At 45.5% G+C, this 21085-nt stretch overlaps 1 protein-coding gene across 4 annotated transcripts in view; it reads left to right on the forward strand.

The window, feature by feature from the left end:
• The window catches only part of LOC135918567 (uncharacterized), a 98363-nt gene that overhangs the window by 57912 nt on the left and 19366 nt on the right, over positions 1–21085 (forward strand). For all 4 annotated transcript variants that reach the window (XM_070531817.1, XM_070531819.1, XM_070531816.1 and 1 more), the window contains 3 exons: positions 2058–2117; positions 4039–4113; positions 4956–5012. In XM_070531817.1, coding sequence (XP_070387918.1) covers positions 2058–2117; positions 4039–4113; positions 4956–5012 — 192 coding nt within the window. The remainder of the gene's footprint in view (positions 1–2057; positions 2118–4038; positions 4114–4955; positions 5013–21085) is intronic.

Consider the following 21085-nt stretch of genomic DNA (forward strand, 5'->3'; position numbering starts at 1 on the left):
TGTATGTCAGCTCTTCAGCTTCATTCCTTAATCTCGTCTCCTTTTTCTTTTTTGTAGCAGGAGAATGGTAAGTAATAACTAAACGAGAAATGTTAGCTAGAGTCTGAGCGGGCTGCTTAACGTCAGTAGTATTATTTCGCGGGAATGAATTACCTCAGTGAGCGGCAACTCAACTTATTGCGAACACAATAGAAACAGGCTCTGTCAGGATTGGGGGCTCAATCCCGTCGTCCGTGGTCCTTTGCCAAGATTGGAGTACGGCATGAATTCGAAGGTAGCTGGCCCATGCCGTCGTCCAACTTATTTACGCTGAGATCGTTGATGAAGTGAAGAACTGCTTCTCATCGAGAACGAGGAAAAAGGGTTTATTTACAGAAATTAAATCAGTCTAACATGACTGCTTGAGAAAAAGAGTAACAGTCCAACATGACTGCATGAGAGAAGTGGCTCAGTCTAACATGACTGCTCAAGAGAAGTGTAGTGTCCTCAGCATTCGCACAACCACAGTTTTTATACACTCGATCCGCCGGTCATACGACGCGGCGACTGTTCGTTTACTCATCACCAACTCGCAGCTGCTCTGAAGATCAGTTTACAGACACAAAGGCAACCGCGCTCTGATGCCCGACGACGGCGTTGGCGGGGTGCCGTTCCGGGAACTATCGGCGCCGATCGAGGGTCGCTCGTTGTTCCGTGCCAGGCCGAAGCGTGAGACGCACCAAAATGCGTCGTCCCCACGGCAGCTTGTCCATGCGTGTCAAATCAGCTCCGCGTTGGGGAACTCCGGAATCATTGTTCACACACGCCGAACTAGTCCCGTCACAATGTCGATGGGGCGGGTGGAAGGCGGCGGATTCCAGCGCAAAGGCCGCTTCTTTGAACGCCTCCCAGCTGCAGCGACGGAGAGGGAGAGGTGCGCGTCGTGTCGCCCTGTCGTAACTGTGTGGCAATCTTGTTTCGCAGCTCGCCATTCTTGACAGCGCAGGATACACATACATGCAGCTACCATTACATCGCTCAGGACACAATGACCGCGTTGCTTTTATGACAAAAATATTTAATCGCTAAACAATTTGTTAACTATATTGCATCATAAATTTTCAGATACGGCTTTTGTGCCAAGGGTACATGCAGTGAGTCAGCAAAAAAGTCAGAAATTGCGTGGCGCCACCTCTATTTCGCTCTCTCCACTGGAAAGGACCCGGTTGACCTCTAGTACGCTGTATGACAGGCATAATTTTATGCGTGCAACTCTTGCGCAACGCAATTTTAGTCTTTGTCGAAATGAAAATCAACGGACAGTGAAAACAATAGAGCAGTATCACATATTATGTGAGGTTGGGCGAGAATGGTTCAGGTATTGTTACGGTACATTCGGACAGGACCGCCTGTGGCTCGGCGTGGCCTTCACGAACGCCTATTCCTTCCGCATTGGAATGGCCGGCAGCCCTACTTACGACACCTGCGGCTGCAAGGACACGATCGAGCACCTCCTCTATGACTGACCCCGTTACAATGTGACAAGAAAAGTGCTCGCGACATCGCTGCTGAAGCTCTTGACCCAACGAGACTTCCAAGGGCGCTTTCAGTAACGGAAGAAGAAGTGGAAACAGTGCATTGTGTTCAACGGGTAGTATTCTGAGTTACCCAGATGGATATGTACCTAAAATTTTGTGCAATGAACATTTATTAACCTACTGCACGAACTTTTGGGAACTCGTACATAGACATTTGCATATATTTGCAATCACTTAACAAGACGTAATATATCAGCAGCGATACTAGAGGATCAGGCCTTTTAGTTTTTCAAATATTTATTTGGTTGTTTATTCAGCGATTCCTGAAGTACAGGGCACCGGCACGAAGATGGCAAAGTCGAAGTGGGCATTCGTGCACACACAAATTCATGAGCAGTTAAACGTATATGAATCCCTGGTACTTCCGGTGGTGTTTAATGCTACGCAAGGCGATATCCTACCAGTTTTCAAAACCCTAGCTGTGAAATGACAGAACAAAGTGTTTATCACATCCTTAATGTTCTCTTCTTGTTCCGGCAGATCCTGACAAAAACCTGCATCGTGACGCGCCTTTGCTACGCACGTATTAACGTCCAAAAGGTACAGTAGGTTACATTCGTCTTTAAGGTTTGGGGTCACAAATAGAAGAAACATTTTTGCTTTGTATTCAGCAGCCAGGATTATAGCAGTTGTTGTTTCTCATGAATCATGTTTTATTTATCTTATCCCCCTATTTAATGTTCAAAAAATAGTTCAATTCAATTTTAGGGAGTTTTACGAATTGTAAAAATAAATAAGTTAAAACTGCTAGTCGTACCAACTATTAACTGTGATAAGTAACAATGGAAATGCTGTTTTGAGGAAAGCTCCCACATATAGTAGCTGACTGTATGGCCTATATAATGAACTAGGATAAATGTACTGCTATGCATATTAAGGACGCAATTCCTGAAAATCTAAGCGAAGCAAGAAACGTTATCCGTTTTGACCAAGTTTTGAAAAAATATAAGCTCTAATGTCAACCATTTTCCCAATAATCTTTTTATCCTAGGTAATTTTATGCATCTGTATGTGAAAAATGAGTGCAGAAAATTTCATTTAAATATATTTATTAAGCTGAAAGTTATCGTTGTTTGCGTGACAGGATGTAGAGCTATATCTTATTTGAAATATTATTAAATGAAATAAAGTAACGATAAATTAACGGAAATTAAAGTGGATGAAAAAACAACTTGCCGCAGGTTTTCCGCAGATTTCATTATTGCCGCACATTTCATTTATTAAGCACATGCAATTTCCCCTATGTTGTCCTTGGTGTCAGTGTTTGTTGGCTTCTTACGATATGACTAATAAAAATCGAGCCCCTCGGTTAACCTGCTTTCTTCTCGTTTATTACATAACGAGGGTCTCGAATCCGGCTACATTGACGCCTTCAGGTAGCATGCGTGGGTTTATTGACCAGTTGCCTTCACCCGAAAAGATCACGTTCTCGTGACGCCTGCGGCAAAAAAGACGTTCCACGTCCGCCGCCAAGGTATGTGAGTGGGGGCGCTGGCTAACACTCCCAGGGTTCTACCAGTACACATAAATACCCAAGAAAGTGGATGGGGAAACGCCGCCGCGGTAGCTCAATTGGTAGAGCATCGCACGCGACATGCGAAGGTTGTGGGTTCGGTTTCCACCTGCGGCAAGTTGTTTTTTCATCCACTTTAATTTCCGTTAATTTATCGTTACTTTATTTCATTTATTAAGCACATGCAATTTCCCCTATGTTGTCCTTGGTGTCAGTGTTTGTTGGCTTCTTACGATATGACTAATAAAAATTGAGCCCCTCGGTTAACCCGCTTTCTTCTCGTTTATATATATATATATATATATATATATATATATATATATATATATATATATATATATATATATATATATATATATATATATATATATATATATATATATATATATATATATATCCGGAAATATATTCCGCGAAATATCAAGCGACCCAACAGTCATGCAGCAACGAAAAACCCAGGAAAGTATGCAAAGAAAGCTTTGCTTCAAAAAGAAAAAAGAAAGACAAGCGTGCCTTTTTTTTCGTACATTTGTTGCAAGTCCGCGCTGAGTGGACTCGCAAAAGACCTGTCCGTCTCGCGGCCCCGTATTGTGCGTCTAATTATGCATTACCAACAAGCCCGACTTTCCACTCTCCTGATATAACGTATACATCATGATATGGGGACGTATACGATGAAACCGAACGCCTGAACTGTTATGCGACAGAAGGAAATCGCCAGCGCTCCAGGAAAAACCAAGAACAAATGCTGCTAACCTTCCGTGATGATCCACAGGGCTTCGATCAAATAGAGAGCGCGTGGTAACAAATCTTTGTATTAAATAGGGACGCTTGCGCCCGCTCTATATTATTACGTCTTGTCCCTATTTGTTGATCACTTGCCTTAATAACGTTGTTTCAGTGTGTAAAATACTTCGCCCAAGAAGCTGCTTTGTTTTATTCATGCAGAATACAGAACAGTTTCAAGAACAGATAACGGATTGTTACATTGATGCCTCGAAGTGGATCGTCAGAGCGATACCGGTAAGCGCTCGTTTCCTTCCTTTGGCGAATCGATTATGACCATGGCAAGAGCTCCTATACTTACATACATGGAAAAGGAGAAATCGTTTTTCTCGCCAAGCAACGCACCAGTTTCGACAAGGATTATTGAATTTAACAAAAGTTGAAATCTAGTAAATGTAAGAAGTGGCTTTTCAATTTATTCTGCATTCTTTATAGAAATACTCTTGAAAGATGCAAAATATGAGAAACCTCAAGCGCCAAGTTTACAGGTCTGTGACTCAGCAACAAAACATGGTATCATAATATTGTAAAATCTAGCTGTTATGATATCGAAAGCGAGCAAGAGAGAGAGAGAGAGAATGAAGAGGAAAGGCAGGGAGGTTAACCAGATATGAGTCTCCGGTTTGCTACCCTACACTGGGGATGGGGGATAGGGGTTAGAAAGATGACAAAGCGAGCAAAATTGCCGTATTATACACCGCTCAGAAATATACCGCCGATTCGTGAGTAGGACTTTTGCAACACCTTCATGAACATCGTGATAATTTAACCTAAGCTGTAAATTCATTGTATTTCCATTGCGCTTTGTTTTATCCGCTCTCTTTTTTAACAGTTGTTCTTTTTATTAATTGTTTTTTGTTATATTCCCCTGCAGTGTTGTTTGTTTTCTTTCTTTTGTCTTTTAATGTGTGCGTACGCCAGCACTCAGATCTTAAGGTTGTACCTGGGCACCTTAAATAAACCTGATTGATTGATTGATTGATGGATTGATTGATTGATTGATTGATTGATTGATTGATTGATTGATTGATTGATTGATTGATTGATTGATTGATTGATTGATTGACAAACCTACGCAGGAGCTCTTCAGTGAAGATATATGGAAGGACGTCGAACCATTGACAGCCAGTATCAAGGTAAGCCACAGCAAAGCTATGGCGCTACTATAAGCCACAATGAGTTCATTACGCACGACCAGGCAAATGTTTGCAGGAAACGAGAGGCAGCAGCGGGAGTGGTGAATATTAGGCCACAGGGCAGTTCGCGAGTGCGAAAAGCCCGAGGTGTTACAGGGGACGGATATGCGGACGTTCCCAATCCGCACTGGCACCGCGCCCGATTGGACCCGCGACTAACCTACTGGACGATGAGCTAGTCTAGAGCCCCTCCATACTACTACCACTAAAGCGTAAGCTGATCAAGTTGCTTTAAGTCAGCCATTCTGTGGTTGAGGGCGTGTTCTTCGCACGGTGCGTCCTACGGCACTCGGCCCCCCTTAGCGTGTGCACATACGCCTCCTCATGGTATACAATCGGTTCAGCATCAATACTATAGATTCGAGAGAGCCCGCATTCAATCACGGCTGAGGATTTATTCGTGATTACTTGGGTAGTGCTTGCCTGCGCACAGCGGCGATTGCCGGTGCGCTGGAAACGTTATTGGTTGCACCCGGAGAACTGCTTCCAATACAGATAATCTCAATTTCAGAATAATAATGATGAAGCTGCGAAAGGAGATGGCTACCCCAGACGCATACTGTTTTGCACAGAAGCAAGCTTTAAGAAAATTTTCTTTTTCTAGTAATTCTTCACCACGCGCATGGGCTGTCTCTAATTTAGAGCAGTCGCGAACAAGATGTTTCGGGCTGTCGCCTCTGAAAGCAAATGCTCGAAGTTGCTTGAACTACGCGAGAGTTTGCGCAGCAGCCCCACCATGGTGGGGGAAGCTGTGCGCTTGTTTAGATACCGGGAAGCGAGATTATCTTTCACTTAAAACTGAATATCCTAAATAGAGTGGCAATTAATTGTCGCTTATTATTGAAATGAACTGGATGTGCACTACAGAAAAGCTTGTCTCAAAGCATAGCCATGTTGGCAAATATTAAGTTCGATAGAGAGATCACCTTGTCTAATGTATGGCTGCAATTAAGGAGATGCTTCAGACACGTCGCATGTCGTTCTCCACCAGTCATACTGCAGAGGCGTCGATAGACTCGATATCAATGAACATTGTGAGCATTATTCATGGGCTTCATATTCTAATCTGTACATACCACCACCGTTCTGGGGCCTGCTGGTAGGCCTCTCACTCGGGGGAATAAAGAAGTGTCTCACCGCCTAAACCTTGTCTCACAATTGGTGTAGTGTACTGTCCCGTTCTTTCGTCCTCTCGCTCCCGGTTTCTCTCCAGCCTCACTTACGCTGCATCCCTGGAGCTCCGCTCGTGTCGCCGCCTCTACCAACTGCAATCGACCATGCACAAGACCATCGAGCCAGTACCGCGACACCCACCTTGCCTGCGCCTGCGGGAACCCCTTCTTGGACGGTCACCACCCCTCAGAAGGATGCCCGGGTGTTTGCTGGACTTACAGATAACGACGCTAAAGAGTGGTTGGAGCTACACGAGCGCGTGAGTGACTTTAACCACTGCAACGAATCTGCAAAACTTGCTCACGTCGCCTTCTACCTAACCGTCGTCACAAAAACTTGGTTTTACAATCATGAGCTCGATTTCCTCAACTGGGGCTCCTTTAAACACCACCTAGGCCAGATTTTCACGAACTCGTAGGTCCACTCCGATATCGCCAAGAAGAAGCTTGCTGAGAGTGTTCGATACTCGGGCGTGTCGTACACGTCGTACATAGAGGTGAACACTTCGTACACTTCGTCGTCGCCCTCTGCCGCCGCATGAACACCTACAAGGCAGAGAGTAACCATGCACGCCACCAGCTCAAGAGTATTGGGACTGTGGCATTCAATGCTCTTGCAGTGCTGCATCTCACTACCGTTGCAGACATCATCAGTACGTGTCAACGTCTCGATGACCTTCATATGCTCCGCTGACACATCTGATTTCGAGGCGTCCAATGACAGCGAACTACGTGCCTTGATTTGCTCCGTCATCCGTGAGGAGCAGCACGCCCAAGCTTCGTCAGCCCCTCCTGAGGTCCATATGACGCCTCCTGGTGGCGGCCGACGCTATATCGTGAAGAGATAGCTGCTGTGACCTGTTCGCAATTCCCGAGACCACACCCTATCCTTACGCAAACTTACACTCAGGTTGCCTCTATAGTGCCACCTTTCCTGCAGCCACCACAACAGGCACATGCACCGCACAGGTCCCTGAATCCTATCACTACAAGAGCACCACCTTTTCCGTCTTACTACGCAGGGAGCCCAACTCGACCGGTTTGCTACTATTGCGGCATCCGTGGCCATATTTCAAGGTTTTGCCGACGCCGTCAGCAAGATGAAAGGCGGAGCTATGACGGGTTTGAAAGGGATGAGTTTTCTGGCCCTGTAGCACTACGTCGGCGTTTTTACTACGAATATTATCCACCACCTTCCCAATTTCCACAGGAATTCAGCGCTGCCCGTTCATTGCGTTTCCCGCTTCGTCGCTCTCCATCACCGATGCGGCACTCCTCTTCCCCTCTTTGACTGGCTACTTCGTCCTCCGAACACCGCCCGGAAAACTATAAGCTGAAGCTTCATGAGGGAAACTGCATCCTTTGAACAACGTGAAACACCTCCAGCGCGCACGTCAAATGTACTTTTGGTGTGTTGAAGGTGTCCGAGCTGAAACCTTGGTTGACAAAGATGCATCGCTTTCGGTTATTAGTACTGCCTTGTATTGTCGATCGCGAAAAGAGAAGACACTGTATAATGGCCCTCCCCTTCGTTGTTCGAATGCAGTTCTTGTTTAGCGCTCCGGTGTTTGCACTGTGCGTGTTTCATTGATGGCATCCTTCGCCACATTCAGTGTTGGGCCACCTTATCAGTAAAGATGCCATTCAGCCAGATTCCGACAAGGTTGCTGCCGTGCTTCGCTTCCCTCGCCATGAAAATAAAAAAAAAACAGTTAAGAAATTTCTTGGACCTGGCATCCTACTTCCGCCGCTTCATCAGTCATTTTGCTGCCATGGCATCGGCGCTGCACAAGTTGCTGACGTCGGGCACTGTTTTCCTTTGGACACACGACTGCGAAATTTCTTTCCAAGCCCTCAAGCAAGCATTAACCACCGACCCTGTCCAATGTCACTTCGATGAGAACGCACCAACTTGTTTGCACACCGACGCTAGTGGCCATGGGATCGGTGCTGTCCTTCTAAAGCGTGGTACCACTACACGAGAGCGAGTTGTTGCCTATGCCAGTCGCGCATTCATGGCTGCCGAAAAGAACTACTCGATCACTGGGCAGGAGTGGGTCGCAGTTGTTTGGCCATACACAGGTTTCGACCATACCTTTATGGAGGCCACTTCACGGTCATAACCGACCACCACGCCTTAAGCTGGTTGTCGTCAATTAAAAATTCATCTGGAAGCCTTGGTCGCTGGGTGATCCGATTACGAGAGTACGATTTTGGCGTTGCCTGCAAGTCTGGCAAAAAGCATCCAGATGCCAACGCTCTCTCTCGCTGTCCCCTGCCACTATTATCTTCAAGCACGTCTCTCCAGTGCTCACCACTTGATGATGAGACTAAGTCTCCTCTTCCGTTATTACCCCTAGCGGTTACTGGCACGTTACCTTCCAATCGCCTCCCTCAGCTCTCCTCGTGTCAACGTTCTAATCCTCACTGAAACAGCATTATTCAACGCTTGTGCGGAACTACTTCTGCACCAAATGCCAGATTACGTCGACAAGTGCGACTATTTAAGCTCGACAACGACGTGTTGCACCGCTAGATCTACAACTCCGACCGAGAGCGCTGTATACCTGTTCTTCCACGTCCGCTGCGCACACAAGTGCTTGAAGCCTTTCACGACCACCCATCTGCTGGGAATTTGGTTTCCACAAAACATACCACCGCGTTAGGAGCCGCTTCTTTTGCCAGGCATGTCTACCTTTGTGGCCAAGTACGTCGCTTTTTGCGTCCGGTGTCAATTGCGGAAACGAACTACTTAACCTCCTGCTGGCCTTTTACGGCCCATTCCATGTCCCGAGACACCCTTTGCCATTGTTGGGATAGACCTACTCGGCCCTCTGCCCATAACGCCGGCAGGTCATTGATGGATCGTGACAGCTGTCGACGATCTCACACGTTACGCAGGGACCGCTCCTCTACGCTCTAGTTTGGCCTCAGACGTTGCTGACTTCTCGCTATGCCAGTGGGCTGCGTCATGGTGCACCTCGTGTATAGTTAAGTGACCGCGGCAAGACTTTTATGTCAACAATGATCGAAGTACCCGGAGCTTGTGGCACAGTTCATAAGACGACATCCGCATATCACCCTCAAACAAATGGCTTAACAGAGGAATTTCATCCCACACTAACAGATATATCAATGTACATCGGGCGAAACCATGACAACTGGGACAAACTTTTACCTTTTGTGACGTTTGCTCACAACAGTGCTATCCAACAAAGTACAGAGTACTCTGAAGCAACTTACGCTCCTATAACTGCGCCAGACATATCATGACCAGATACATATGTGTATATACCTATGGTTCGATCTCACCTAACAGCTCAACTGCCGCATTCGTCGTTCCAGCTAAGCAGGTTACAGTTAGATTCAACTCTTCACACATGACTACATCTACGTCGGCAGAACTTGCAGCTCTCCATGCCGCTATGACGTACGTCACCGAAGAGCCAACAGAGAAATGGGTCGTATTTTGTGATTCTAAGGCAGCTCTTCACAGTATCAAGTCTGTTTTAATCACAGAACTTACGAGCACATGATATCTGAAATAAGGGAACTGCACAACCATGCTCTGGAAATAGAGCACATATTTCAATTGATTCCTGTTCACTGTGGCATCGTCGGCAACAACCTAGCTGACAAGGCTGCTCGGACTGCCTACGAAGATACCCAGACGCGTCCAACACCTTTGGCGAGGTCAGACGCGTCCAGGGAATTTCGCCTAACTCCACGCAAGAAGTCGCAAGATCTCTGGAATTCAAGTGCCTTCATTTGCCGATTACATAAACTGAACCCCGCGCTATGGCTTCAACTGTCATCTAGCCTTTCACGCAGCGAAACAACCTTGCTGTGCCGCTTGTGGCTGGGAGAGGCATTCACGAACGCATACTCCTATCGTATGGGAATGGCCGAGAGCCCGATGTGCGACTCCTGTGCGTGCGAGGAAACCATCGAGCACATGTAGTGTACCTGCCCTCGCTACGATGTACAACGCCTCTCTCTGCGGGCAATTTTACACCGACTGTACTCAAGATCGTTCACACAGTCAAAGATACTCGGAACGAGGCCACACTCGTTACTGGCACGAAAAGCGATTCATGCACTAGTCATCATGATCATCATCATCAGCAGCAGCAGCAGCCTGGCTACGCCCACTGCAGGGCAAAGGCCTCTCTTATACTTTTGCAACTACCCCGGTCATGTGCTAATTGTTACCATGTTGTCCCTGCAAATTTCTTATTCTCATCCGTCCACCTAACTTTCGGCTTCCCCCTGCTACGTTTCCATTCACTTGGAATCCAGTCCGTAACCCTTGATGACCACATCATTACATGTGCTGCCCATGTCCATTTCTTTTTCTTGATTTCAACTAAGATGTCATTACCTCGCGTTTGTTCCCTCACCCAATCTGCTCTCTTCTTATCCCTCAACGTTACACCCATCATTCTTCTTTCCATAGCTCGTTGCGTTGTCCTCAATTTATGTAGAACCCTTTTCGTAAGCATCCAGGTTTCTGCCCCGTAGGTGAGCACTGGTAAGACACATCTGTTATACGCTTTTGTCTTGAAGGGATAATTGCAACCTCCTGTTCATGATCTCAGAATTCCTGCCAAACGCACCCCAGGTCATTCTTATCCTTCTGATTATTTGAGTCTCATGATACGGATCCGCAGTCTCTACCCGCCCTAAGTAGATGTATTCCCTTACCACTTAAAGTGCCTCGCTACCTATCGTAAACTGCGGTTCTCTTCCGAGACTGTTAAATATTATTTTAGCTTTCTGCAGATTAATATTTAGAACCACGCTTCTGCTTTTCCTGTCCAGGTCAGTGAGCATGCATTGCAATTGGTCCCCTGAGTTACTAAGCAAGGCAATATCATTAGCGAATCGCAAGTTACTAAGGTATTCTCCGTTAACTCTTACCCCCAATTCTTCCCAATCCAGGTCTCTGAATGCTTCCTGTATACACGCTATGGACAGCATTAGAGAGATCGTATCTCCCTGCACGACGCTCTTCTTTATTGAGATTTTGTTCCTTTATTTATGGAGGACTACGGTGGCTGTGAAACCACTATAGATATCTATCAGTATTTTTACATACGGTTCATCTACACCCTGATTCCGTAACGCCTGCATGACTGCTGAGGTTTCGGGTGAATCGAACGCTTTCTCGTAATCAATGAAGGCTATATATAAGGGTTGGTTATATTCCCCACATTTCTCTATCACCTGATTGATAGTATGAATATAGTCTATTGTTTAGTAGCTTTTATGTGCACTAGTGCAAAACTTGAAATGAAGACCGTTTATAGTTTCCCTATGTCTAGTGTACCTCCCACACGCACTCTCTGCTTACTCTCTCCCTTTTTTGTCTTTCTATTCCCCTTTCGCCCACCCAGAGTGTCCGGTAGCAAACCGGGCGCTCATCTGGTTGACCTCCCTGCCTTTCCTGTCCTTGCTTTCTCTCTCTCTCTCTATCTCTCTCTCTCTTATGGCCGTTCAACAACATTCACCATCGACGCCACTTTATTCAATGCCCCGACTAACACCTCGGCCTGTATACCCGGACAGTTTATCTCGAGACTTGAGGAATGCCGTCAATCTGCTCGCTTCAACACAGAAGTCAGTCAGCTTGATCGCAAGCAACGTTACATCTCTCGTCGCGACGTCTCGTTTCGTCCTGCAGAGAAAGTGCTCCTTTGGACTCCTATTCGCACACATGGTTTGTGAGAGAAGTTTGCATCCGCTTCCTTGGACCCTACATTATTAATGAACAAACATCCCCAGCGAACTATCTCGTTACTCCTGTAGACGTTCATTTGGACCATCGTTATCGCGCTTCATAGATCGTTCACTTTTCGAGTCTCAAACGATTCGTTCGGCGTTTCTCTCCTGACTAAGTCGGGGCCTGGCTCACCGCTTGCCGCGCGCAGAGCAATTAGTGTGAGCATTATTGTTACGCTTCATATTCTCATCTGTACATACTCATCATCACTGTTTTGGGGCCTGGTAGTGGGGCTCTCACTCGGGAGAATGAAGAAGAGTCCTCCGATTAAACCTTCTCTCACAATACGTATATACATCATTAGGCAATTGGCAAATGACATTTTTGCTCAGTCAAACGCCTGTCTCTATTCTGACGTTTTCCAATATTTCATCACGCATTTACACAGGCGCAATCCACGCAAACGCGTGAGTTGGCCAGCCGTACTCTCGCGTGAAGCACTGGAACAACGCATTATCATTTAGTTTTGTCCTTAGGCTCTAACCGATGATATGCGCATGGCGAAACGCTCATATTTTCAAAATTTCTTCCAGTGTTTTATTGACTGTTAAGTTAGTCATTCTGCTGCAAGCTATAGAATAATTTGAGCAACATAACTATGCATGTTGATTGGAGCACCGGGTTCATACATGTCTGCAACTTATCATCTCGAATAGAACAAGGCCTGTATAGTATATTGATAACCTCAGATACGTGAAATCTGAAGTAAAAAAAAATGCACCAGTTGCAACTGCGTATAGTTCTCGGGATTTTCCTTTCGTTGCCAAATACCACAACCACTCGAGCGAAACACACGCAAAGTGTGCCCATGAATTCATCGAACGCGCATGCGAAAACATGCCACATGACATAGCAACATTTTCGCTTTCTATATACGACAGTATTACGCGCCTAACACCCCAACGAAGACACTAATTTCTTTTCGCCTTTTTTTTCGTTTCTTTCACGTTCCTCGCTTTCACCAACAGAAGTGCTTGGTAAATCAAATGCCCAAGGACCAGGATACAATGCTCGGCATCGTTCGCTACCTCAGGATGTTCTTCTTCACAGCCTGAACGCGTGCTTCATGTGGCTACACTACCAACGTGAGAAACTGTCTTCAACGATGTCCTAATATTAATAAACCCACAGATACTGACATGCATGCACGTATGCCTCATTCTGGTGGCGCTGTACTCCCGACGTCCCTCGGCCACACAAACGATGGACGGGGAATCTCGATTCCCGATCCCTTGAAATTATTTACAAGTGCAACCGAGCACATTGGTTTCGTGTTTTCTCCTTACTGAACTTTTCAAAACGACGTGTGATGTCTCATCTGGACGCTTGGTTTACAATGACTTCGGAAATTTGGTGGCAAGCGCAGGATCCGGGAGACCGCACTGTGCCTGATCTCGGAGGCCATATGTTTACATTCACTGCAATCTGTGGTGTTCCTGCACATCCTCCCCGCTAGCAATGCACCAGGAATGGGTGTCTTCAATATGTCGTCCCAGTTAGGACTTCGGAGGTGTTGCTTTCAGCCAATGGGCGTTGGTGTGCGCAGCGCAGCCTCTCTGGCAGCCCAGGATGACAAATTGGAGACAGAATATGCGGTCTTTTGCATTGTGTTCTGCTTTTTTTTTGCAATTTGTAGTATCCGGAATTAACAGACGGTAAATATGTTCAGCTAAAATTCCTGCGGATTCCTGAAGTTCCGAAAGTTCCTGAAATGTCTCTATAAAAACCAGCCATGTGTATTTTTCAAATTTCAAATCCTGGAATTAGATATATATTTTAAAGCAAAGGTTCATTTGCCTTTTCCTTGGACTTTCCCGCTGCTGCTGCTATGGCTAAGGCTGCTATGGCAAAGCTAAGGGGCCCTAGCTGTGACTGCTGCCTTCCAGCACACTATGTAGGGGGATGGTTCAGAGCGTGTATATACATGGAAGGAGCGTGGCAGAGAAGAAAACAGGCACGAGGAACTCGTTTGGACCGCACCGCATCTGATTTGCACAATTCCCTCTGGAGCTCCCGGGTCGTTGCCACATTGCCTCTTTACAGCTGTAGTTATTCGTGACCCCCCGCAAGCACTCACCTTTCTACTAACCTGCAAGTCCAGAGGGAAGCTAGAGCGAATGGAAGAGAGGAAGGGGAGAGGGAGCAGAGAAGGGGTAGAACCGACGCATTCGTGAAATGAGGGAATAACAGCCTTGCCGCTCTTCGCTCGCTGTTCCCATACAAATACAAGGGATGGGAGGGATAGGGAAAATGTGACGTGAGAAGGCAAGGAAACGCTAGATAAACTTAAGTTCAAGGTACGGTACCGTGCGTTCCTGCTATTTCTGAAAAACAAAGCCATGCAAATATCTCCAGCGGACAACTTATTCAGGGCGTGCAGAAGCAGAGCCGCATTAATTACAGCGCACCGCAGGGTTTAAGCGGCACAACGTAAGCAGTAGCACGTCAATTCAACACTTCTGTGCCCGCAGCGATAGCCTTGCGGCTATGGCATTGCTCGAAGTCGCGTATTTGACTAAGACAGCGGCATTTCGACAGGGGGAAATAACAAACGCTCACGCATTTTGATTAAGGAACACGTTAACAAACACCACGGTGCCAAAATTAATCCGCAGTGCACCACTACGGCATGCCTCATAATCAGATTGTGGTTTTGGCACATACAGCCCCATAATCCAATTCAAGTTTTATGCTTCTGCCACGATACGATGTGCCATAAGAGGTAACGACAATATTCAACCTCCTGGGAGGTTATGGAATATGGCACACAATAACGCCTCAAGCAAACACCCCTCCTTCTGTGTTTTGTGTACTACGCAGACAAACAGCAGTAGTGCCCGTAAGGTAATGTTTAACATCAACTCACCACTCTCGTGTCGGACAAAACGTTGAAGAAATTAGGAATTCGCCGTCAACGCACATACCCGCTAATTACCGTCAATAAAAGCAAACAACACAGAAAGCTTCGCTTACAAGATTCCCACAGTGTATAGGATCTGCATAACTTTTTTGAAGTTCTGCCTTTTCTTTATCTTACATTCAAATGTTTTCGACCTATTTTTTGTACTCATTTGAAATAAAAAACAATGAAAAAAATCACCGATGATTATGATACTCGCTAAAGTAAAATTGGAGCTCAGCTCTGTACGTGTTTTCAGTTCGCGATATTTTGGCTGACGTGGACAAGATGTCTCGTGCCGCACGTTGCAAACGGCGCGAAGTTTGCAACAAGCCATCGTGAGAGGCAGCATGTGGTTGACACGTGGGTGCGATTCAGAGCAGCTGAAGCAAACAGAACTCCCAGACGACGAGCGCTACTCTGGCGCCACCTCGTGGCCATCGTCGCCACACTACGATTTTCTTCTCACGCTTTCGCAGTGACCTCCTCTGATTTCCGCGTCCAGGCACAAATGCACGCTCCTCTCCGCTTTTCTCCTCGCGTCTTTCATCCCCCGCTGTGCTCCGCATTCGCTTCCATCTTTCACTCATTTCGTTCGCTCGGTTAGGCCGACGCTCGATGCAGGAGTGGTCGCCTGAGCTGCACCCCAAAATTTCTTGACACAATAATGCTTACGTTCCCGGTGAAAGGGTGTTGAGCAGCTCAAGCCAAGAAGCCTTGAGATCTTAAATGGTTTGTTTTCTTTTTGTACATTACCATACAATGTTCCAATCCTGGAATTTGTCCATTCTACCAACCTCGAACCATCTCCATAATCTACCAATCTACCAACCATCTCCATAGTTACTACCACACCTGTTCAGGTTTTGTATACTGTTTCTAATGGCCGAAGACCAAAGGGGGTTTATTATGACCGCATGTATCTGCGATATTATAACAATACTTTTAAGAATTTGTTTTCCATTTCTACAGGCTGTGTGCAAATTGTGCCTTTGCAAATGCGCTGCAATAAAAACTCATGCAAAAGAATTGCAGTTAATCAGTTATAATCTGATAAAGTATTGTTTCAAAACTCTATTTCTGCTTTTTTCGTGTTGACATATGCAAAGAAAATGAACTTGCATTTTTTTTCAAAATTTCGAGTGGGAAGTTCAGCAGCAGTGCATCAGTGTGACGTCTCTTACTTCTATTTATTTTGTTGTATTTGGGCTGGCCCTGATGCAGCAGAAATTTGGGACACTTGCCCAGTTGAATCTTTGGCATCTGTAGATTGTGAGGTAGTCCATCATGCAGTAAAAATGAAAACAAACTGAGGCCCTGTTAGCTAGGCCCAAGAAGTCACTGTCAAAATCCGTACAGCAAGCTAGTGTGGGAATTTCAAGCTGGTGTGGGAACTTCAATGTGGCTTCGCCACCCATTTTTTGTTCTTGCGCCTTCTCTGACTTACCAAGTCTCCTCTCACAGCACTGGCGGATGAAGGTAAAATAAAGGTCCGAGACCTCTAAACTACAAGAAAATACTGACTAGTGTCAAAGCACCTTCAGTAATATACACAATACTTTTTTCCACAAACCACTTTCAGTTTCAGTGACCTTGGGGTGTACATGTCATATAATGTCACAGCGCATCCGCTCAATTCGTGCGATCGTTCTAGCTGCCATAGGCAAGCACAGTCAAAAGAAATGTGCTGGCACTCTCGGCTACTTCTTTTACCAGCAACGTCATCATACCTAGCCTTGTTGCTACACATCAGTAAATCTTGCTCTCTGTCATGATGACATGTTAATGTTGAAGGTTCCAGCTTTAGTGGCACATTATAGTACTTTCCAGGTGTTTCCCAATCTTCATACTTACTAAGTGCCAGCCTTTTGCGTGAAAGAAGCAGGTGGTAGAGCTTCTAGAACTTCGAAAATATGTCTCGGTACTCCTTTATTAGGCAAGAGCAACATGCTTCAAAACAGTCCTAAATTAAAAGTACGTTTATAGATACCACAACTTTTAGGCTGCCATACACGTGCACATGCCATAGGACGGGCACCCCAACAAAGCTCTTTCTTGTCCATAGGCATACATCAATGCATGAGAATGTACCGGTGGGACTCACTCTCCTGCTCTTTTGCCTTAGCCATACACACTATGCAGATGAGAGCATTCAAAAGGAATATAAACCCTTTCACAAGTGGTCCCCTCACTTGGCTTAATAATAAATGGCAGTCAAGTAGAGGTGAACAGAATGACTGCACATGGAGAAGGTTCCTACAAAGTCACTCAAACAACTCACAAAATGCGGAACAAGGAGTGGCATAACTGCTGCCTCTACGGATGATGTCATGCCACAACAATATTGTGTCGAGGCTGTTAACACACTAAAAAATGCATGTTCCGTTTAAACATACGCAGACAGGTTCTGCCCCTCCAGCACAGAACTTGCAGAGCAAATGTCAATTGCCTATGTAGCCTGCACTGGTTTCACGCTGCAAAGAAACAGTGCACTCTCCATGTTTTGTTCATGTTTACTTAGACGACACTTTTTCCTAAAAGCTGAAGTCAATAAATCAAGGAGGCTGTAATTGTAAGACCTTCGAGACCACAAGCTGAGTGCACGTGACGAGCTTCACCATGTAACGAGAAAATCAGCACAATGTTCACCAAAACTGAACAGTTGGCACTGACCCATGCAACTCATGCATAATAATGTAGCATCTTTCCGAAAGCAGGAAAATTGTTCTTTTCTATGTTGCCCACACAGCAGCCCACACCCATCATGAACAGGACATTCGGCATGCGCAATAAAGGAGAAAGCATCCCGAAGCTTAGGAATTTAGTGCAGGGGGTAATAAATGCGTACAAATGACGTGTCATACAGCAGCGCAAACAGCAGGCCTGTGCTCTCACAAATGGCACTAAGAAGTGTGGAGCACATGAAATCACGTCAATGGTACAGGAGGAGAAGCCTTGTACAAACACACAAGGGGTTAACGCATCATTGCAGTAGACTGTTTCTCTGTACACCCAGTAAACACACACACGAGTGCCAAAATAAAAGTAGGAGCCTGGTAGACACCTGTCAGCATCCCTTCGGAGCTTATTTGACAATAACCAGTGCAGTTCAAAGGCCAAGGAGCGCACACAATCTACTCTTTTTGTGTTTTGCTCTCACTGTTAGCGACGTTCACACTTAACATTCGCTAGTAGTTGCTGGTAGGGTAATTCGTCGGTTCACTTGTGTAGAAATTTCAAATACAGACTCGGTAAATGGGCACATACTGTCTTAAGTACTTAAAATTACTTGTGTATCTTGTTTTTTGTGTGTGGAGTCTATGTTATCTGCAGCACTTAACACAAATACCATGATGCTCACGAGGCAAGGGTGAGGACTAGTCCGCCATATTAAACTACGGGGGTGTCCTTGCATTTTGTACTGGCACAAATGCAACACGAGAGGCTTCCCACAAAGAAGGCTATATGCACTTGCAATACAGTCTAAAAAGGACTTCGTGCACAAATTCCAAAAATGATAGTACCACAAGTTGTAAATGACTGTTGCTCATAGTGACTTCACTCTTTCTGAAGGTAAAGAAACCTGGCTTTTGTTGCCTTTTAGTGAATATTGACACAATGATGTGGGGCTCCCACACCACGGGACGGCATAACTTTATAAGAAGCCACTCTTTCCCTTTAACTCGGCACACCCAAAGCTCGTTAAACGAGGTATTATAAAGTTATGCACCGTTAACAGCCTCAATAAATATTGCTCACACAAGGAGTCTTGTGTCTTGCTGGACAGGTTGATCGCTTTTCTTAGGCTGGCTACCCTTTGGCCTTAATTGCACCCATAGCGGAACAGCTTCTGAGGCGCACAAAACGCGATGAGCCCGCTCAGTCAAGGAACCAGCCAGTAGAAAGACGTAGGTTTGCAGTGCTGCCGTGTGTGCATGATGTCTCCCATAGGCTACAGAAAACTGGGCAGCGTGCAGGAATCACAGTCGTTTTCTGAGCCCCGGAAAAGCTGGCAAAGCTCTGTAAGCGTCACGTCAGAGCTGTAAATCACGTCAGAGCTGTTGTTCTATCGGGCACAGAAAACGTTTTGTGCCATGTGCAACGAATGCGGTTTAGCAAATTTCTCTGTCTTGCGGCAGTAAATATGTTGGACAGACAGGCAGTTGCTTAAACGATCGTTTAAGAGAGCCCTGTAACAACGTCCATAACACTGTTCAAGGCCACTTGGGCATCGATTGCCGGGACTGCGGCTGCATGCCCCTCTCTGAAGATACGGAAGTTTTAGCGACACAGCTCGCAGCTCACCCGGGAAATTATAGAAGCTGATTTCATCAGAAAACTTGGTAGTGTGTGCGTTAGTGCCCCCTCTATCGCGCTGACCCCTAAAGAAGTCAAGTATCTCAAGGATAGAAATCGTAATGTTCTTTTTTTTTTCAAGTGACCATTTTCTTAGTGACTTGCTGTTAGAACACCCCTTGTGATTGCCTTTCATTTTCTGAGCATGCCCCCTCTTGTATATATACACACGATGTGGCAACGCAATAAAATATGGTTGGAAGTCAGCGCTGTGTATGTCGTCTCTCGGAGTCCTTGTCCTTCGCGCTGTACGTCATTTTTTTATCACGAATTACCGACTAGTCCAAGAAACCACCCTAGCATGCTGTGTCACGGCGGACTATATAGGAAGGCTTCACTGTCGACGTACTTTCTGGCGAAGCGCCGCCGAGGATGCTCGTCGCCGCCTTGCGCTTCGCCAAAGGGATGAATTCGTCGTCACTGTCGTCGCCACTCACCGTATACAGTTCAGCGCTGTCACTTGCGGTGTCATCATCTCGGCTGTTCCGCTGCCTTGACGCCGACGTCGAAGGTAGTGCCATGTGGGGACTACGTACAACGGGGTCAGGATCCATCGTCGCCTGCAGGAAAGCGATGATCTCCGGTCTACACAAAAAATCACAAAAACTCAGGAGACAGAAGATGATGATGAAGCCTGAATTAATGACACGAGCCCACTGTAGGGGTCAGGCCACGAACCGGGTTGTAATATGAGTATACTTTAGTTAATAAATAAATATTAATAAAGAAGGAAAATAAACTAATTATGAAGGATGAGAAGTAAATTGGTAATAAGTGAAATAAAGTAGTGTATAATAAGGTAGTCAGCCTTGCTTAGGTAAGAATGGTAAGTAGTTAAGGACAGACTTAAAAGTGAGCAAGTTAAATTTTGAATAATCATATTAATAATATTATAACTGGGAACTTATGTATTTACTTCGAATTTTCTAAATTTATAATTTATCGAAGGAGAAACAGATCAATCATGGAAAAAGCGAAATATTAATAAGACCATCTTCTTGTGTCAAAGAGGAAATTATAAATGGCTCGGCAAACGTTCCTGTGATGGTACCCTAATACCGTTCCTGCATAAAGTACATACATACATAAAATACATGTAGTACTCCATAAAGGCATTCCTAGATTTCGAAGTGGAATTTCTAAACATTATTTTCGGTGCGTAGAAAACCGCCGACACGATAATAAAAAGTGATTCATGGATTCCGGCTCATTGCAAAGGAAACAAAGTGGATACCGCCAGACCACACCTTCACAAGTAAGAAGAAGTGTAATACGGCAAGACAGCCTTGTAAATGATACTTCGAACGGCCGGTTAGGACACCATTATCGGTTCCAAGATTAATTTAGATGCATAAAGTCTAGATTTCACTAATGAGAGGCTTTTTTGGTCTTCAGTCAAAGAAAACTTTCCGGCAGCACAGGTAAGACCTAGCTTTAGCACGAGCTTTAGCACGAGCTTCTTTAAAAGGTCCGGCAGCACAGATATGACCGGACCTTTTAAAGAAGCTCGTGCTGAAGAATCAGCATTTCATTAAGATGAATGCCTCGATGGCCTGGTAGTCATACTAAAGGAACTAAGCTGAAGTGGAGCGGAGCTAATGTATAAAACGCATTCAAAGCAGTCACATTTGTAGACGCGTTAAGCGCGCTGCATACAGAACGAGAGTCGGTGACAGTAACAACTTTTGTTACATGAAGGAGTCACTTTCGGAAAGCAAGAAATAATGCCAGAAGTTTGGCCTGAAAGATTTATGTATAATCTGGCAGGCGAAGTGAAAAAGACCAATCGAGTGATGGTGAGTAG

This window comes from Dermacentor albipictus, chromosome 1 (genome assembly GCF_038994185.2).
Source record: "Dermacentor albipictus isolate Rhodes 1998 colony chromosome 1, USDA_Dalb.pri_finalv2, whole genome shotgun sequence".
NCBI classification, from domain to species: domain Eukaryota; kingdom Metazoa; phylum Arthropoda; class Arachnida; order Ixodida; family Ixodidae; genus Dermacentor; species Dermacentor albipictus.